General features: G+C 42.6%; 1 protein-coding gene across 2 annotated transcripts in view; it reads left to right on the plus strand.

Moving 5' to 3' along the window:
• XPO6 (exportin 6) overlaps nucleotides 1-20,400 on the plus strand; it is a 91,434-nt gene that overhangs the window by 53,564 nt on the left and 17,470 nt on the right. The window contains exons 8-14 of one of the 2 annotated variants that reach the window (XM_019493103.2): nucleotides 4,107-4,233; nucleotides 4,950-5,059; nucleotides 8,209-8,317; nucleotides 9,379-9,468; nucleotides 15,863-15,932; nucleotides 18,796-18,955; nucleotides 19,699-19,791. In XM_019493103.2, the coding sequence (XP_019348648.1) occupies nucleotides 4,107-4,233; nucleotides 4,950-5,059; nucleotides 8,209-8,317; nucleotides 9,379-9,468; nucleotides 15,863-15,932; nucleotides 18,796-18,955; nucleotides 19,699-19,791 (759 nt within the window). Of the gene's footprint in view, nucleotides 1-4,106; nucleotides 4,234-4,949; nucleotides 5,060-8,208; nucleotides 8,318-9,375; nucleotides 9,469-15,862; nucleotides 15,933-18,795; nucleotides 18,956-19,698; nucleotides 19,792-20,400 lie in introns of both variants that reach the window. The other variant, XM_019493102.2, reaches the window with a different exon arrangement.

Here is a 20,400-nt window from a genome sequence, read left to right on the forward strand (position 1 = left end):
GAATGGTTGAACCTTCAATGTGTTGTGTGCTAGACCATGCTATGTGAACTATTGATGTTGCTTTCCATTACAGCCCTGCTGTATGTGTTAGCTTTGAGAATCAGGCTTTTGACCAACACTGATGTTGGCAAGATACATTTTCTGATTATGTAAGTCTGGTTATGTGAATGTGCCCAAAGATTTGCTATGAATGAGTGTTAATAGAAGTGAATGAGCACAGCAGTGCACCATAAAACTTCTGATAAATCTTTGTTCTTATTCCCAGCCATGGCATCCAATTTTTGTATAATAGAGATGCTTCTACTTTATAATATCAATATGATTTAAGTCTTGTTTAGCAATAAAATTTAGGTTAGTATATAATAGAGATCAATTGAATGTTTCTCTCTTCTCTGAAATCCTTAACCCCTACCCCCCAAAAAATCTACCTTCTTTAGATGTGTGTGTTAATTTATTGGTTTGGAAATTTAACTCCAAATTAATGGTAAATTCTGATTATGCATTTTTTCTCAGCTAACCAACACTGGCTTCAGTATTACTTAGCTTTCTAAAATGAGGACTGTAGTAGCAATACTGAAGTGTCAGTGCATCTGGGCAGGTGGATAGAGAACATAGTCCTCAAGGAAAGCTAAACCAAGTGTAATTAGAGTTGTAAGGGCAATTTTCTATTGATTTGTTTTCTAGCTATTGTCTAGTAGTGGAACAGACTCTAGTGCACAGAAATTTTTCTTTCAGGTTATCAAAACTCTGCTAAACTAAGTGTTTTGCTGTTTTTTTTTATAGAAATATTTCATTTGTCCTGTTTGTGTTATCCTTTTATGTAAATAACTTTTAAAAGATATATTGTCTTGCATTTACTGTTGCTGTCTTGAGTTTCTGTCCTAAAGTTGCTACCTCTGTTTTAGGGAATTTATTCCATAGTGCTCATTCCTTTGTTTTATAAAGGATCACTCCATTTTCATTTCCAGGAACTTAGAATTCTAAAATCAGGCTTTTCTCTTAACCTTTTAGCTTTCCATGCTGCTGAATGAAGCTGGAATTATTGCAAAATTGCATAAACTACCTAACTACACTGTATCTGCTGCCTCTAAATCGGATTACCTTTACTTTCTTTAAGCTTTTTCATTTGTCTTCAGGTGACTGACTACTAGATACTATGTCTTTCATTTTAGTGAGGTTTTGAACCTTCTTAGTCTTGTATAGGTTGTACTTGTAAACTTAAGCAGAAAAATCATTTAAATTGTATTTGCATTTAACTTGAAGCTTCCCTATCTTATGGAAGAAATGATGTCTAGTAAAGATATCTGTGAATGATGATTCTGAAGTTAGTGATTGGGTTCAGTGGCTCCTAGAGATCTCAAACTTTCAAATAATCTTGTCTTAGAACTTGTTCAATGATTTAAAGAAAGGTGGCCAATCTGTGGCACAGGCAGGCTGTGGCATGTGACAAACTGGAGAGAGGACAGGGACAGAGAGTAGGGAGCAGAAAAGAGTAGCAGACCAAGCTAGGAGCATGGGACAGGGAGCAGAAAGCAGAGCTGGAAATGCAGACTGGAATGGCACTCTGGGAAGATAGAGGACTATTTGCAGAATGCCTGCCAAAAAGGTTGGCCCCTGGTGTTTAAAGGAAGCACTGAGCTCAAAATCCCTTTTCACACTAAGCCAAATTAGTTTTAGTTTTGAAGTATGTGACTAATAACCTGTACATACATAATACGTGAGGGGCAAATCCAGAATTTTTGAAAAAAGGGTGCAGAAGCAGCAACCTGCACTGCAGGGGTGGCTAAACCATTCCACCCAGCCTCCTCTCCCCCACCGGTATGGGCAGACTTATTTTTTAAGTCCCTAAAACAGGTGAAAATCCTGCCTCCCTTCCCCTTCCTGCTCAGAGGTTCACTTTTTCTTCCCTTCCCTTCCTCCCCACCCCCTTCTGCCTGCAGCTGCTGCTTTCTCAAGTGCTTTTGGTCTGGAAGCAGAAGAGCCAAGTGGGCTGAGTGAGGACTGGGCTCAGCTGGAGAGGGAACAGTGGCAACAGCAAGCATGGGGAAGGAGAACCTTGCATCCATCCCTGCTGCTGTTGTTTCAGTCCCCAGCTAAGCCCACCCCCATGCAGCTCTGGTGCTTCCCTGCCTCACAACAAGGGGAGATGGAGGGGTGGTTGGAAGGGGTAGGGAACATGCCTTTGAGCAGGAACAGGTAGGGAGGGTGAATTTTCACCTGCTTTAGAGACATTAAGAAGTACTCAGAGGCTCCTGTGGTGCAGTGCAATCTGAAAGGGGTGTGCAGCCATGCCACTGCACAGCCTCTGGATCTACCCCAGTGGTACAAATCTAGTGGTACTCTCTTACCAATAAACCTGGTGCCAAATAAAGTAAAAATAATAATTTTACTGCCTAATACATTCCAACCGTGTGTTCGTGTAACAAGTAGGCCTGTGTGAGTTGGCAGCGATCCGATCCAGCTTTGGATCCGGCCACTTCGGATGGCTGTGATCCGATCCGGAGCTCCGGACCGGGTTTCCACCTCGATCCAGCCGAAGCGGCTCCGAAGCCTCGGAGCTGCCTGGGAGATTCGGCCATAGGGTATAATGGGGAATCAATTAAATATCTATAACTTTGTTGTTTCTTGTCCGGTTTGGATGAAACTTGTAGGGATAATAGCACTGCTGAGAGCATGAAACCTGTCACAGTTCAAGAGTATCTGTGGTGTGACACACAGCCATGACATGAGTTTGGCTTTCAAGAATTTGGGGTACAGTTCCCCCCAAAACCCTTCACCAATCTTCTTGAAACTTGAAAGGCTTTATCCTCTCTGCAGAGTCTACCACCCCTGAAAATTTCATCCAAATTGGACAAAAAACAACAAAGTTATAGATATTTTATTGTTTCCCCCATTATACCCTATGGCTGGATCCGAAGTTCTTCGGAAGCTCCAAACCACTTTGGGAAGCCTAACAAGTCCAGCGCTTTGACCCGGACATACTGCTTCGGACCCTGAAGCATCCGAAGCTTCTCCAGATCCAAAGCTCTGTCCGAAGCCTCGCACAGCCCTAGTAACAAGTACATAGTAGCCAATCCAAGAAATATGCACCTTGTTTCTGCCGCCATATAGTAACTCTTTCAACTTGGATAGTCCTTGGCAGGAACAGTTTTTTCTCAAGGGAAGATGAGCACTACCTTGGCACTGCCAAAAATTAGGTCTGGTCACAGTCACTGCTGAGTCTTAAAAGTTTGCCACCAAAATTACCTTGCTATATCTTCAGCTGCATCATGTTTCTCTTTAAAAAAATTACCCTGCTGTTCTAAGAACCCTACAGCATTGTGTGGGGTGAGATGTATTTTTTTCACATGCAGTTGCATAAATAAATCAGTGGGACTTTTGATATTAAAATGGTGTAATAATTCTGTTGCCTTATGCCTTATTTGTAACTGCTTGCACTCAGCAGTGTTGTAAACTTAGAGGTCCTTGTTGTAAAATGTATCTTCTTACCCCCAACAATAATAGCTCATGTTTCACTGGCCCTTATAATTTCTTCTAGAAAGCATTTCTTGAAGCATTAGGTGCTTTCATTGACATGTAATTACAAAGCTGTAGGAGTTTTAGCTAATTCCTTTTTAGGCCTTTCACTTTGTAAACTGCAGCATCAGAAAGGCAATATCAGTCTCAAAATCATCCTTTCAGAAAAACATTCACTCTTGATCTAAGTCTGTTATAAACCACTAGTCTTTGAATATAGGTATTACTGGATGATTGCACCCTTTAGTACCCTTTACTGAGCCTTGCTGCCAAGTACCTATTTCTCTAAGAGGGTGGGAGTGCTTATCTGAAGGCCTTATTTAATTCATAATGTTTTATCTGAACCTTAAAGTTGCTTTTGACTAGATTGTCTTTTCTGCTATGTTTCAGGTGTTAATGGAATGAAGGGTTGCCCCGTCCTGTAGGTAATTTTTGCAGGGCTTTATATTTTAATTGTACTACTGGCCATTAAATGTAGTTTTCTTTTCATGAAAGGGTTTTGAGGTGAATTTATCAGTGTTTCAATGAAACCGTTTCCCTTGTGGCATTGTTCATGTTTTGCTCAATTGTTCTCTCTCTTTCTTCGATAGCTACATTGAGAAGTTTACAGACTTTCTACGTCTCTTTGTGAGTGTTCATCTACGGAGGATAGAATCCTACTCTCAGTTCCCTGTGGTTGAATTTTTGGCTCTACTATTCAAATATACTTTTCATCAGGTATGGTGTTAAATGCTGCTTTTCTTATTTTAGCCTTTAATACCCTACCCATGTATGATGTGAGGACATTGTAAGAATGACTTATTTCCCCAGTAGGGCTAATAACTCAAAGAGTAGCATGGTAAAACACTTCAGTCTTTATCAAATTAATGTGTGCGCTGACACTGCATGGCTCTTTTTTTTTAAGCTTTAGGACTCTTTTTACTCACTTCAGAGCTGTTGCTCTGAGGCTTCATGGGCAAATCTTTCCCATGTATATCACATGTTCTTGGTTTGCTTGTTTTGTTTTTTTTTCTCCTTTAAGTTAGGTCACAGTCAGGGGGAAGTGGTTACCCTGCCTCTGCAGTGACATTCACTGCTGCAGCACCATTTGGGAGTGTTTATAAACCTGTTATTCATATGAATGTGAATATTCAAATATTATGTTAGGTTAGGAAAGCTGAAACTGGAAGGCTACAGTTCACTGCCACAGAAAGAGTCGGTCGCTGCTGGGACTAGACTTGGGAATTTTTTGGCTCCCAGTTCTGGGTACAGACCTGGCTCCTTTTTTGATAGTTGAGGCAAGTAGTTTCCCCATTAGCAGGGGAAGTTCATCACTGAAGCAAACCCACACCACTGAATAGAAGTTCTGTGCATGGTAACTCAGACTGTGGTTACACATGACCTAAGTCGTGCTGCATTTTGTCATAATTAATGTGGAATTTTGTGTATTTCAGCCTACCCATGAAGGCTACTTTTCTTGCCTAGATATCTGGACACTCTTCTTGGATTATCTCACTAGTAAAATTAAAAGTCGCTTGGCAGACAAAGAAGCAGTACTCAACAGGTAAGCCAAGCCAGTCATTCTCAACTTCGTTAGATCAAGGCACCCCTCTGAAAATGCCAGCTCTTAGCTTTTTCCTTCTTGGTTGACTATGGTAACATATAACAATTCTTCTGTTGCAAAGAACTCAGAAAGATCACAATAGGTCAGAATGTTTTTGACATTATGGAGACCTATTTGAAACGTCTGGGTTTATCTTGAAAATCGCATAGGTATTTGTACACCCAATAGTGTTCGTCACCCTGCATCACCCTTAAAAGAATCTCTGGGAACCCCAGGATGCTACAGCACCCTGGTTGGGAATCGTTGAGGTAAGCAACACCAGCTTCTGTTGGGATGCATAAACACCTTAAAGACATGTGAGAATAACTTTGTCTATGTTGAGCGCTTGTTTGTTGGTTCTGTCCCAGTTGTTATACCAAAATATCATGTGTTACAGGGAGTCTCTTGTATTTTCTAGAATTAGGTTAAAAATTGTATTTCCTGCCCTACCAAACACCCACCCCCCGCGCGCGCAATCATAACATGCAGTTTGGCAGGTGATCAGTTATATGTGCCTGTGAAATCAACAGACCATTACTGACACTTGAGAATTAAATCTTACTCTACCATGGCAAAGTTATGCTGCAGACTGCCAGGCTGAGTGAGGCATGTGCATTCTTAGGTAAATGACACTGATGAGTTTAAACTTTTGTGTAAACTGATTAATAAATAAAGCTTTAAAAAACCCTGATTTACTCACTAAGTGACAAACATAGCAGGCGCCTGAACATTAAACCAAAAAATTAGGAAAAAGTTACTAATATTTGTTTAAAACGTTCTAAAACAAAAATGCCAAGGAAGTCAAATGTCTAGCTATTAAAGAAGTAACAAAAGAATAACACTTACTATTAATGAAAAAGCAGATTTTCTGCTTCCCTAACGGTATTAATATTGTTTGTTGCCCCACATCACACTTAAAACAATCTCAAGGCACACCTAGTTGGTTAAATTGCAACTAGGATTTTAAAATCATCTTGATGGCAAATGTTTGTTTGGTTTTTTTGAGAGAGAGAGATTCATCACTGTAACTTCAAAATATAGTGCCATCACAACTGAGTGGAACCTTAGATTCAATATTCATATAAACCAAATTTTGACAATTCTTCCTCCTTTTGAAGGCTTGTCTACTTACCAATTTAACATAGTCAGCCCCCATTGCAGATATTTTTGCTGCCATCGTTTTGTAAGTACCAAGGGGCATGTGTAGTACCATCTTAACTGTTTAGCATGGAGAAACTAGAGCAGGGCTTGAAACTCTTCCTGTTCTGTCATGTTTTGCTCCGGACTAAGAAAAGGAAGAAACTTTTTTTTTTCCCCAGTAAGCCTGCCAAATACAAATAAATTGCTTACCAAAGGGCATCCTGGCATCACAAGTGCCAAGAACAAGTGCAGAACCAGCTTCTAGCCAACTTATTCCTTTCAGTGTGGGAATTGCTTTCTTGTATTTAAATTCAGGTTCAGCCAATGCATGTTTCTGCCTAACAATGTTGAGGCATGCTGCTCAATTTTCCTACCCTATACATAACCATATGACCAAAAAATAAAAGTGGATAAAGATATCAGTGTAGTGAAAGAAATCAGCTCATGCAGTATTAGCTGGTCTTTGGAGAGTATCATATCTGTCTTTGACCATAAAAAAATAGAATAATTCCCCTATATGTGTAGTGCTATTTTTGCAGAAGTACCTGTTTTTAGCTGTAGTTTCTGAAGCCACAACAAATATGCATGAAATTGTGAAGTGTTTACATGTTTTAATTTGATAATGTAGGTGTGGTTACACCACAGGAACAGTAGATGAAATTTCCTGTTCCCTGTGGCTTGCTGCAAATTCTGAGTCTTGTCCAATAGTGTAACGTGTACAAATTATCAAATCCAGACTTGCATCATCTTTTTTCAGTAACCAACCAGTAGTATAGTAGCCCTTCACTGGAAGCTTCTAGCTGTTGCAGTCATGAGAACAGCTGATTATGGTGCAATTTATATTGCACAATGCTCTTATTTTCCGTAGTATTAATAGAGAGTGCCAGCTTTCCAATCTGATCTTTCCTAGAGAACTGCATAATTGGAACTTGCTTCACAGCAGTTGTTTTCTGAAGGAAGAGTAGGGAACTTTTTGGATCTCAAGTAAATTGACATCCCAGTATGTCACCAGTGACGGCTGCATTCTAGCCTTGAGTTGCTCCATGCTGATTTTGCAATTTAGTGTTACTCATGAGTGATCATGGGGGGAAAAAAGTGTTTTGACTTTTGTGTGCTACATTGCTGCGTCTGGGAACAAATGAAATCTTTTAAGTGGGTGGCTGAAATGATATAGTGATGATGAAAAAATTCTGACTTCCTTCCTGCGAGCAAGGACTGTATTCAAAACTGCAGAATACAAATGACTCCCACTGTAGTTGGACCTACATATGATGCAAATTGCCTATTAGAAACCATGCCTCTTATTTATCCTCTTTTAGAAATCTTATTAATTGCCCTTTCCTGTAGTTTAACCTAAGATGTAAGTGGCTTATGGGTGGCTTTTTAGTCTAGCCTGTTGTGACTGGTGGTGAAGTTTGACTAGCTCTATCATAGTCAGCACATCTTGCTTTAATGGCAAGAATCGGATCTTGATCTTGACCAGTCTTAGCAGCATTTGAGAGAGCACTGTGACTACTCCTCTAAAGAGGAGTAGACATGTAAGCTCTATTTAGTGAAGGGGAGCTGAGTCCTTTCACTAGAGTGTTCATTTTAAATCTGCCCTGGTAGTGCTTCATTACATTCATTCCAGTTGCCCTTCTCGTAGCACCTGCTGCCTCTTCCCACTGGCAGTGGAGCTTTTTACTACTTCTGTTGCTAGCTGTTTCCTGTCCAACTTTCACAGTTGAGGGAATGGGTGACCAGTTCATCGTATGTAGTACTCTAGAATGGCTTTCAGTTGCAGTTTTAAGACAAAAGCAGCTGTCTAATCTCTTCCTGGCAAACATGTCTGCAAGGCAGTGTTGCAGGCTCTTTATATGCTAACCTTTACATTTATGCTCCTTCAGCTGTAGCTACTCTTCACTGAAAGAGGTCAGTATTCCAGTAGAGTACTTCTCTTAGTCTTTGGTTTTCTTTTTACTATGTCCCAGGTACGAAGATGCCCTCGTTTTGCTGCTGACAGAGGTATTGAAACGAATACAATTCAGGTACAACCAGGCACAGCTGGAGGAGCTGGATGACGAGACTTTAGATGATGATGTAAGAATGGGGATTGGTAGGAAAACTGCAAGTCTTCATACTAAACTGCTGTGTTATACTGAAAAACCAGGAGCCTTCCTACCAGGGTCTAGGCTGTTTTCCAGCATAGAGACTGGACAATTATTTCATTTCAATGCTTTCATTTCTTGCTGCTGTTATCTCCTGTATCTCAACAGTTCCAGTACACCACTAATATTGTGTGTGCCTAAACAATGCATTGGCATTCCCTTCCTTCCAGATCAAGAGCATTAGAGAGCAGCAGTAATGTAGTGTAAGTGCAGTGCAGAAGTATACACTATTTAGGCAGCTCTTGTGTGCATGAAGTCAGAGAGAGAGTTTGGTGTGAGTTTTGAGGTTAAAAGGAGCACAGCATGCTGTGTTTAAAAAAAAAAAAAAAAAGATTGCTCTATGAAAGAGTAAAGCAGAAATGAGGCTTTTTGATGTCTGATTCTGTGGTCTCATGACAAATGCAGATATGTAGACCCAGATTACCAGAGGTGTTAATGTGCCTGAACTCTGTTAAAATATCTAACTTCCATTAATTTGATTTTATTGCCTAAATACCACTTGAGGATCTGGCTCTTTATGCCTTCGTTGATATCGGTGCTTCCATATAAAGTTGCTGCCCTTTAAGACCTGTTAAAAGCTTATTCTCAAATTTTAACATGATGTACTTACAAACAGGAGTGTATCCATGTTCAGAAACTATACGTTATGCAAATGGCCGGCATAAAAGAGACCACACTCTACTCAAAAGGCCAGGAAGTGCCATGTGACATGGTTGTCCAGTTACTTTGTACAGTTAACAGACATTGGAAATGAAAGCTTGATCCAATATGGAGCAGTTAGTTGTTCCCCCTCGGATTGCTTTCAAAGTGGGAGAATCTAAAAACAGTAATGTTTCAGTTCTTGGATGTCTAGCAAGTAGCCAGCTCTGGCAAATACACTTCAGTCAGTTTTTCAGTCCCTAACTCAAACTAACTTAACATAGACTAGCTCTTTCCAGGTTGAGTAGAGGGAAGCACAGGTTATGCTTATCCTGGCATTTCTTCCCATAGCAGCAGACTGAATGGCAGCGGTACTTGCGCCAGAGCTTGGAAGTAGTGGCAAAAGTCATGGAGCTCCTGCCAACTCATGCCTTCTCTACACTGGTAAGTAGTTCTTTTGCTGATAAGATTAAGTACCTTTGCACCAGCTTATGTCAGCTCCATCCATTAGGTTTTGTTGCACATTGCCTCTAGAAGACTGTCATAAAAGAAGTGCAGGGATGTGTTTTTACATCCAAAACAGATCAAAACTATAAGTAAAATGAAGTATTTTTCCATGTATAATTTTGTGAAGCCTTACCACATTTTGGAGGGAGTATTACAGTTCACCCTTTCTCCCCAATTGTTGATGTCATACTTGCTTCTATTAGAATCACTCCAATAGTGAAAGGTCATATCGGACTCTGCAGCTTTGTTCCTTCAGGGTTATTCGACTTGGTCTTTATATCGGGTGCAGAGACTGTGAATCAGGCAAACAATGAAACTTTGTCCCCATATTATTGCAACTTCCCAGGAAGAGAGAATCTTAACTTTAAAATAAAAGAAAGTTTAGAAATGCTCATAGGAGTTGGACCCCTGCAAAACAGAAAAAGATACAGAACTGATGAATTTGGAGATGTATACTCTTCTCTGTGGCAGCCTTCACCTTGGCCTATTAGGCAGCAGTGTTGTAAAAGAGCCTATTCTTGTGGACATTTGGGTTAACAACATTTAGTGTAGGGGTAACACTTAGTGTAGGGGTGCACCAATTAAAGATTTTTTGGGCCAGTACTTCTGGCTGTTTATTAATGGGCCATATTGGCTGATACCAATCCGATTGCCGATATGCATCCCAGCAGCTTGGAGAGCAGCATCAAGCTGGTAAGTCTGTTGGGAGACAAGTAGTGGGGGAGGGACGTGGGGAGGGGGCAGATCAAGACCCCTGTAGTAATGGAGGAATGGGGTTGGGGCAGGCTCTGCCCTGCCAGGGCAGGGCGCATGACAGAGTCACAAGCAACTCGTCCAGGGGGCAAAGGGGTGGGAGGTGGCTCCCACTGCTGTGCATACCCCTGGGAGAGACATAGGGTGTGTATGCCCCCTGGATCTCTGCACGGGGCAGGGGTGGGCTGCTGCTGTGGACTGGGCCCAGGGTGGCACTGGGCTCTTCTCAGCAGGGGTGGGGTTAAGTCAGGGCTGGCTCTGGTGGGGCTACATCTGTCCCAAAATTTGCCAGAGCTGTCCACCCTGAGCACAGCCTCGGCCCAACCCCTGCCAGGAAAAACCCGGTGCCGCCCTGACCCCGGGGGCACATGCCCCCCCATACCTCCCCCAGGGGTGCACGTAGCAGTGGGAGCCACCCCCACCTCCCCGCACCCCCTGGACAAACTGCTCTCGGCTCCATCCCACACTCTGCCCCAGTCTCAGCCTCACCCTTCCCTCGCTGCAGAGGCCTCAATCTGTCCCTTCCCTCCCCCCACCCCTTCCCGCAACAGACTTACCAGCTGGACACTGCTCTCCAAGCTGCCAGACTGGCTGTGTGCATGCTGCAACTACGCATATGCACATGGCATTTATCAGCGACATTCATAGATTCATAGATGTTAGGGTCGGAAGGGACCTCAATAGATCATCGAGTCCGACCCCCGTGCATAGGCAGGAAAGAGTACTGGGTCTAGATGACCCCAGCTAGATGCATATCCAACCTCCTCTTGAAGACCCCCAGGGTAGGGGAGAGCACCACCTCCCTCGGGAGCCCGTTCCAGACCTTGGCCACTCGAACTGTGAAGAAGTTCTTCCTAATGTCCAGTCTAAATCTGCTCTCTGCTAGCTTGTGGCCATTATTTCTTGTAACCCCCCAGGGACACCTTGGTGACTAAAACCTCACCAATTCCCTTCTGTGCCCCCATGATGAACTTCTAGGCAGCCACAAGGTCGCCTCTCAACCTTCTCTTGCGGAGGCTGAAAAGGTCCAGGTTCTCTAGTCTCTCCTCATAGGGCTTGGTCTGCAAGCCCTTAACCATACGAGTGGCCCTTCTCTGGACTCTCTCCAGGTTATCCGCATCCCTCTTGAAGTGCGGCGCCCAGAATTGCATGCAGTACTCCAGCTGCAGTCTGACCAGCGCCTGATAGAGGGGAAGTATCACCTCCTTGGATCTATTCGTCATGCATCTGCTGATGCACAATAAAGTGCCATTGGCTTTTCTGATGGCTTCGTCACTGTGAGCATGTGCCTGTCCTGGGTATCCGGTAATCCGATAACTTCCCCCCAATTCCCGCCTGCCACGACTTGATCTAAATGAGATTTGTGAAGGGGGAAGTATTAGTTGTTAGATCCCGGTACCCTGATAATAACCACACGGATCAGGTCTTCAATGTAGGTGCTTTATTAAAGTAAATCAGGCTCTCTTTTCCCTCCCTTGTACTGGGCTTGCTTTGTTTTGCCGCAGTTCACACCGTCTGCCTTCTTGGGGTGACATAGGGTTACTGATTAGCTTGATACATAATAACCCGTCCTCAACAAGGCTAATTAACGCCCATTGGCGGCCCAGGGATTTCCCCTCTGAGCTGCAGTTTGTGCGGGCTTCTAAGCTCGGCTTCATCAGTTTCCTCTCATGCACCGATCAGCAGTTAACAAGTCAATTAACAGCCGCTTGACGCTGATACCGGGATTCCCCCCTCAGGCAGCGGCTTGTGCCGGCTTCTAAAGCCCGGCTTCGTCAATTTCGCTTTTCTTCCTTCCTTTCCCTTTCCGCAGTCTCTGTTTCCCCTTTTTCCTCTGAGGAGAGCCTGGAGTTACTGGGGCTACAGGACCCTGTCAGGGCTTCTCCACCCTTTTCTCTCTGTCTCCTCTTTTCTCTTTTCCCCCCCTTCGCTTGGGGAATTCCCGTGCTAAGCTGCTTGGAGTCACGGTTTATCCACGGAGCGGCAACGTGGGAACCACTCACCGTCCAGGCTGTCTTATATCGCCGCAGGACGCGAGCAGGGGAAAGACGTCTCAATTTCTCTCAAAATCTCTTATTTCCGTCCTGGAGTATTTCTCCTGATTCCTCTCCGTGAATGCATGCCCGAAGGCGTCTTCGGTAAGTCTCCTCCTCTCTTTTATTATCCCCTTCTGGCTTCATATTGGCTGCCCGGGTTATTCATCTATTTCCTCCTTGTCTGCCTCCCCGGCAGCTGTTCCCCCTCTTTTAGTAACCGCGTCGCAGCTGCGGTGCTGTTACGGTCACACTGCCGACTCATGTTCATCTTGGAGTCCACTAGGTCTCCAAGATCCCTTTCTACCTCTGTGCCACCCAGCAGGTCATTCCCTAGGCTGTAGGTGTGCTGGACATTGTTCCTCCCTAGGTGCAGCACTTTGCATTTCTCCTTGTTGAACTGCATCCTGTTGTTTTCTGCCCACTTGTCCAACCTGTCCAGGTCTGCTTGCAGCTGTTCCCTGCCCTCCGGCGTGTCCACATCTCCCCATAGCTTTGTGTCATCTGCAAACTTGGACAGAGTACATTTCACTCCCTCGTCCAAGTCGCTGATGAAGACACTGAAGAGTATCGGTCCAAGGACCGAGCCCTGCGGGACCCCACTGCCCACACCCTTCCAGGTCGAAACCGACCCATCCACCACGACTCTCTGGGTGCGACCCTCCAGCCAGTTCGCCGCCCACAGGACTGTGTAGTCATCCAAGTCACAGCCTCTTAACTTGTTCACCACTATGGGGTGGGATACCATATCAAAGGCCTTCCTGAAGTCTAAGTATATGACATCCACCCCTCCTTGTGTGTCCAGGCGTTTCGTAACCTGGTCATAAAAAGAGACTAGATTAGTCAGGCATGATCTGCCTGCTACTAACCCGTGCTGGTTTCCCCTCAGCATAATTTGTCCTGCTGGGCTCTCACAAATGTGAGCCTTGATAATTTTTTCAAAGATTTTGCCAAGGATGGAGGTGAGACTGACTGGCCTATAGTTGCCCGGGTCCTCCTTCCTCCCCTTCTTGAAAATGGGGACCACATTGGCCCTTTTCCAGTCCTCCGGGACTTGGTCTGTGCGCTACGAGCGTTCAAATATTCCCGCCAGCGGCTGTGCAACGATGTCAGCCAGTGCCTTCAGCACCCTCGGATGGAGCTCATCCGGGCCTGCCGACTTAAAGGCATCCAGTTCTTCCAAGTGACTCTGCACCATCTCAGGGTCTACGCATGGCAGTCTGGCGCCATGCTGCTGCCTCTCTACAACCCCGACATTATTGGCCACATCAGCCAAAGAAAGCCAATTGCTGATAACGTCAATTTTCCTTTTATCAGTATTGATACGATATGGACCGATGTACCAGTGAACCTCTAATTTAGTGGTTCTCGGTCTTGGCCATGAAACTATGGCATTCAAAAAATAAAACAAACAATGTCCAAATAAAAAAAACAATCTTTTTTCACCATCCGGAAGAAGTATCTGAATTAATTAGGATCAGCTGCAGCCATAGCAACTGCATTTGCTTAGAGATCACATGTGCACATGCCTGGACTGTGTTCCCTGAAAACTCCCAATGATTGAAAAGAGAGAATACAGCTCATTTTTATAAAGTATTACCATTATGCTTGCTGAGATTTAATTTGAAAGGAGATTGCTGGGCTAATACAAGCCCAAGATCTGTTTGTCCATGAACATCTTTAAGGCTTGTGAAAATTATAGAACCATTTCTAATTCCGCTGAAAATTGTGCTGTATGAATCCATGTATTGCAGTGTAGTGATAGTGCATGAATCAGCACCTTTCAGTTTGATTTGCTTACTAATCTCTTCATTGTCAGTGCAGAGCAAATTCAGGAAGTAAATGGATGACTTGGTGAAGAACACATGACTTCAGATCAAGGGGAGATGGTTGAACAAATTTTAACCCTCAGATTAAACTAGTGTGCTGTATTGGGTTTCTGTATGTGAACTGCCATCTCAGTACAGAATACCTTTCCTGCGAGCCTTGCTTAATGAATTCTTGGGCATTAAATAAGCCAAAAAAAACTTAATGCGTCTCATGTGCATGTTACAGTAGTTTGTAAAATGCTTCTGAAACATGCAATGGGTCTATTGACTACTACTTGGTAAATGAAATTGGTACATTGAACCACTGTACTTCTTGTCTTTAATCTGCTTAGTTCTGCATATCATGCCTGGTGCTGAGTGTGGAGTGAATGGCCACACTATTAGAGTGGCTTTTAGGCCTGCAAAGAGTAGCGATATGGGGCCAAATGCCCATAAAATTCAAAGGCATCACAGGCTAGACAGGCACTGGGCTGTGATGGCTTAGTCAGTGATGATCCTGCCTCATGAGGTCCCTTCCAGCCTTAAATTCCTGTGATTCTAAGTCAAAACTATGGCTTCAGCCCAAAGGGCTGTGACCGAATTTATAGCAGGAGAAAGATTTTTGCCTGTAAACACATGTCCTTGCAAGTAAGAGTTGGAACAGAAGGGGTAGAAAATGTACTTCCTTTTCTGGCTAAAGTAGTGTTGGTCTAATAAAAGATACTGGATTTACCCAAAGAACCTTGTCTGCCTATGTCCTTAGACCAACATGGCTACAACCTATACCCCTTCCTTTGCTGGTAGATGCGTTAGAGGAAAAATAAATATGCAGTCCTAACTGAATGCATTAGGTTTGACTTAGATGCCTGTAGTGTACATAACCCTATAATATTACTGTTAGAGTACCATGATCTTCTGGGAAGCCAGCCAGGGTATTTCCTATACTTGGTGTTTGAGTTGGTGTTCTCCTTCATGTTAGCATGTCCCGTTGCCAAGCTGAAGTGTTCCTAGTAATTAGCAATAGTTTGCCACAGATTGTGTGCTGTGAGGTTAATTTTAATGCTCTGAGGGAAAGCAGCCTCTTAAGTCATTCATTCCCTCAAACCTTTTATCTGTGAGGATCCAGCCCACTCCTGTTACAGAGCAGCTGCAAGACTTCTTCAGTCCTTTTGCAATACAGTAACAGCAGGACTGGCAACCTTTTTTTTTTCTTTGACTTTTATATTAGGAGTGGCATTTAATCTTGATGATGAGAAACTGATTTTGATGGGGTAAAAAGGTGCAATGAAAGTCTCTTACCCCCACAGCTGTGTACCCAACTTGATCCTGATCTGCAGCCCCACCTTCTATTCTTTTTTGGGCCCCACACAGCTCTGGTCATTTATCTTGTAAGGACTGACAGCATCCCAGGCTATGTTGCTACTGCAGCATCCAGTGGCCATTCATGTCAGGATTGAGTACTGCTGGTGACATGAAAAGGACGGTTGTCGCTGAAGGAATTTCTTTAACAAAATGACCTTTATGGGTTTGATGTGAGCTGTCTAGGAATGAAAATCTAGGGCCCCAGATCACTCCAGAACATACAAAACTATCCTTTCTCCAAATAGGTCTTGCAAGATTTGTTAGGGAGAAAAAACAAGAAGTAGTTATTCTCTGGCTCAGACTAATTGCAGTTGAAAAGCATTAAGTGTTTATGTCTACACACTGAATTCTCTAATGTATTCCTTTATTTTTCAGTTTCCAGTTCTACAAGACAACTTGGAAGTATACCTAGGACTACAGCAGTTTGTTGTCACTTCGGGGACAGGTAATTCCACTATCTAGTGTGTCCTTTCTCAGGTCCTTTTTTAGGTTGGGAGGGGGGACATGCCTTAAACTGCTACTTGCTTTTGAAAATGTTATTACTTTTACATTAATATCATAGAGGTTTGACCTTTTAGGATCTGAAATTCTTGGTACTAAGCCCCTTTATTTTGCTTGAGGACGTAGCATTCGGAAATCCGAATTTAATGTGTATGCTCTAAGTAATTAACTTTCCCTTTAAAAATTATTTCGCCTGATGTGTTTTCTTGCTAATTCTGGTACTTTAAATGAACAAACTTAAAGTGTTAAGAGCTGAGATGCAGCACAAAGATATAGAAGTACGGTCACTCAATTGACAGTTAACTGTTTTCCCTTAAAACCTCCATTCAGGAAGTGCTTGTTTTTGATCTCACATGGAGCCTTGGGAGCCGCTCTAATTAAAATGTCCACAGCGTCTCATGTATTCAGTGTCCCATGCTTCAAAATGGCTGTGAGAGTGCTTTAACTAAAGCTTGTTGACTGAGCTTTACTTAAAAGTGTCCCCACCACCATTTCGAGATGCAGGGACACTGAATACATGCGACACTGGACATTCTATTCAATCAAGTTTGTTCCGATGCGTTTGAATTTGAACACGTCAGAGCAGGTGTTGGGCGCATATATAGGTGCCCTTTGTGCCTAAATGCCTTTCAAGATCCTCTCTGTCCCAGACTGGAGCAGATATTGAACCATTTCTATCCAGCCAGTCATTTAATCCAGTGGTTTCTAGACTTTTTAACCAATAGGCCAGTGCCATCCCTTTACACTTCTTACTAACCTTTATCAAAATGTTTAACTGAAAGTGCTGTAAAGGCATGCAGGAACCAGTGCGATCCCCAGAGCACATTTTGGGAAGCATTAGTTTAATGCAAAAATGAAAAGAAATGCCAGTGCCTCACTTCTTGTGCTTAGTAACTGCTTCTGATAACTGAGGAAAAGGGAGAAATATTGAGTTTTATTAAAACTTAAAGGGAAAAAGTGTACAGCATACACAAGCATGGGATACAAGTTATTAACTCTTTAGGCCCAGAGTATCAAACTCATTTGCCCTTGTAGACTGGATCCAGGACATGGGTCTTCTAGCTGCGGCTGTTACACCTGCAGTGTCAGCCTGGCCAGCAGCCAGGGGGCGAATGCTGCTGAATTTAATTGCCAGCAGCGACTGAAAACATGAAATTATGCAGCAGCATTCAGCACCCCCGGCAGCTGGGCCCACTGCTGCTGCTGCTGCTCCAACAGCCATGGCAACAGAATTGAGCAGTGACGGTATTAACTGCTGGCGGCTGTGGCTAAAATCCCAGTGGGCCAGATAATCCAACCCATGGGTCAGATTTGGTCACTGCAGGGTGTATGTTTGGCACACTTGCTTTAGTAAATACCAGAAATTTTAATTGGCATATTAAGACAGGTAGTAGAATCTGTTCTCTCTCAAATATCACCATAGGTATATGTTAAGACATCACATAAGTTGCAAACAACCTAAAATACACAGACTACAGATTCTTTGAATCTGTGTTGCATGCTGACAGCAAACCTCTTTATTTTTAAGCTGTTTTATTTGTTGAATGCCTGGCCCCCTTCTCAGGTATTTGGGGTTTTTTTTCAGGCAGCTCTGGCCACCCTAATGGGTCAGAAGATTAGGTTCACCCATTGTGTAGACAGGGTTCAGCCAAAATATTTGCCATTTCAGGCTTGTGTTCTACTCCCTGTTTATGATCACAGTTTACCTTTAAACTAATGCACACCTGCTGGCAGATAGCTATAGTCAGCGATGTGTGATGATAAGCTTTTTCTGGAACTAGTTTTCCAGCTGTTGGGGGTGGTTGGAAATGGACACTTTAGATTTAAGTACAATTTCAGGATTATACAATGTGGTGCCGGCTTAAAGGTTTTGCATCTTGAAATGTTGTAAAATCAATGCTAATTATTTACTTCAGTCCTGAGACATGAATAAAAGGATTACATGAAAAGCAAGGAGCTTGTTTTCTGTCATTGTCCTCAGTCTACATGTGCAGCATGCATTATTATGTAATAGAGGGCTCTGATTTGGGGTGGGGGGTACACTGCACTGCTGAGAAGTGCATGGATAATGTATATATTTTCACAAACTAATAGGCAATTGAGCATCAGAGAAGATGGACATAACTTTCTGAATTTTAAATTATCTGGAAGATGTGAAGTCAGCCACACATTGAATTAATTCAGAAGCAAATGCACTCAAGTTACAAATGAGTCTGTCACTATTTTTCTAAGAATTTTTGAACTCTTGCTCTGCAGTGAACCAGCAGAGGGAGCTTGAATAATTGCCTTTTACTCCCAGAACAGAGATCATCCGTCCTTTTTTTTTATGTCAACATTAACCAGAAAAGGCCTTTGAATTTCAGCTTAATTCCAAGCAAAGTAAAATATATATGCAAAAGGCTAAAATGGGTGGGAAAGATTGTCAACCTTTTTTAAAAGGGCATTACAAATGAGTGGGCATCTGCTGAACCCTTTAAATAGCTTTATTCAGTTTCAGCCCTGAGCACCATCCAAATGATAGAAGAATTGAATTGAGATCCACTGGAAAGAATGGTAAATTAAAGAAAATATGTATAATGTAATTATAGTAAACTCTGCATTTCCTGTAGCTCCATAATTAGGTTTCTCATCTCAGAGAGTATGTTTATTACAGATACAAGGCTACACGTTTTGTGTTTTTAAATTTTTGTGAGAAAAAGGACTCCATGCTGCCTGCATTATAATCGATGATTAACAGCACAGCAAAACAATATCTATACTCGACTCTTTCCTTGCTTCACCACTAATGGACCACAATGTCATTTCAGGTCATAGACTGAATATCACTGCAGAAAATGACTGCCGGCGTTTACACTGCTCTTTGAGAGACCTTAGCTCCTTGCTGCAGGCTGTTGGCCGTTTAGCTGAGTACTTTATTGGAGATGTGTTTGCTGCCAGATTCAATGATGCCCTTACAGTAGTGGAGAGGTAGGCAAAAGGCCATTGCATTGGGAAAGAACTTTATGATCCCTGCACAAATACCCAGGAAATGCTAAAAGGCATTTCAAAGTATGCCAGTGCTCCAGGAGCAAACTTGTTTATGCCTAAAGTCATATGCCATTAAAACCATGGCACAGATAAAGCTGATGTGCCAAGCATTACTGGCTATTTCTTTTACCAGTGCTAGAATCCTTGAGTAGATCTCCCACCTTGTATACCTTGAAGTTCCTAATGTTTGAGTTGAGCAAAAATCAGTTCAGAACACTTCAGCAGCCACCAGGAATTCCAGGATTCCACTTCTCTGGTGTAGCTACAGTTATGTTTCTCATATGAGACAAGACAGTCAAATCTATGTATTTCTCAAAACAAAATTTCTAGGAGACTCCTTATTCAGAGAGAGATACCTGTAACAGCCAAAAATCAGTCTTTCATTTGATTATTCTTTCCAAATTCTAAATAAGCTTATGTATAACCAGTGATCATTTGTATATATTTTTCAAATGCTACAATTAAAAAGTCCTGCACCTGTTTGTAAAAATACTGTGTATGGTTTCTTGCACCACAAACAAATGGCCCTTTTGTGTTAATGTAGGTTTTGCGTGTCTGCATCAATACTTGGTTAGTGTACAGTCTTGCCAAACGCTATATTCAGATAAACTACAGACACGTACAACAAGAATATATTCTACAGTCCTTTTTATGTGCCCACTGATGTGCTACTTCTTTGGCAGGTTGGTCAAAGTAACACTGTATGGGTCCCAGATAAAACTGTACAACATTGAAACGGCTGTGCCATCTGTATTGAAACCTGACCTCATTGATGTGTAAGTATGAGACCTACTACAAAACCCAAAACAAAATTGCAGGCTTTTGAAAGGTTCTACATATATTACTCCTAGTAGTGTCAAAACTCATGAGTGCAAGTAAGATAGTATCTAAATTCAGGTCCCTTATGTCTTTCCTCTGGGAGTAGGTCCTCAAGTAGCTAGGATTTGTGTTTTGTCTCCACTTAATTTCTAGACCACATATGAAATACCTACCAGTGGCTAAATGCAAAGAAGTTTTCTTGAAATTGGCCCAAGGTCAAAGCTAACTTGCCTACCTCAAATTTATGCTCTTAACCTGGCTGCCAGTCCCATTCACATAATGAGATTTTAATTTAAGAAAAAGATCATTAAAGTTAGAGAAAAGAAGTCATCCTAGTCTTTGCTGTAAGCCATCCTGAGTCTTTGTTGGAGAGGGTTGCATATGAATCAAATAAAAATTACAGGCCACGGCACCTTCTCTACTGACCATCTGGAAGCTTGAGGCTCTTAGAGTCAGCAAAATGGTGGCATCTTATTCAACATACCAGCTTTGTACCTGCTGTCTATATTGAGTGACACAGCAGTCAGGTACTAAAACATTTTCTACAAAGCCTGTGTGTACCTATG

The sequence above is a fragment of the Alligator mississippiensis genome, chromosome 13 (assembly GCF_030867095.1).
Source record: "Alligator mississippiensis isolate rAllMis1 chromosome 13, rAllMis1, whole genome shotgun sequence".
In the NCBI taxonomy this organism is placed as follows: Eukaryota; Metazoa; Chordata; order Crocodylia; family Alligatoridae; genus Alligator; species Alligator mississippiensis.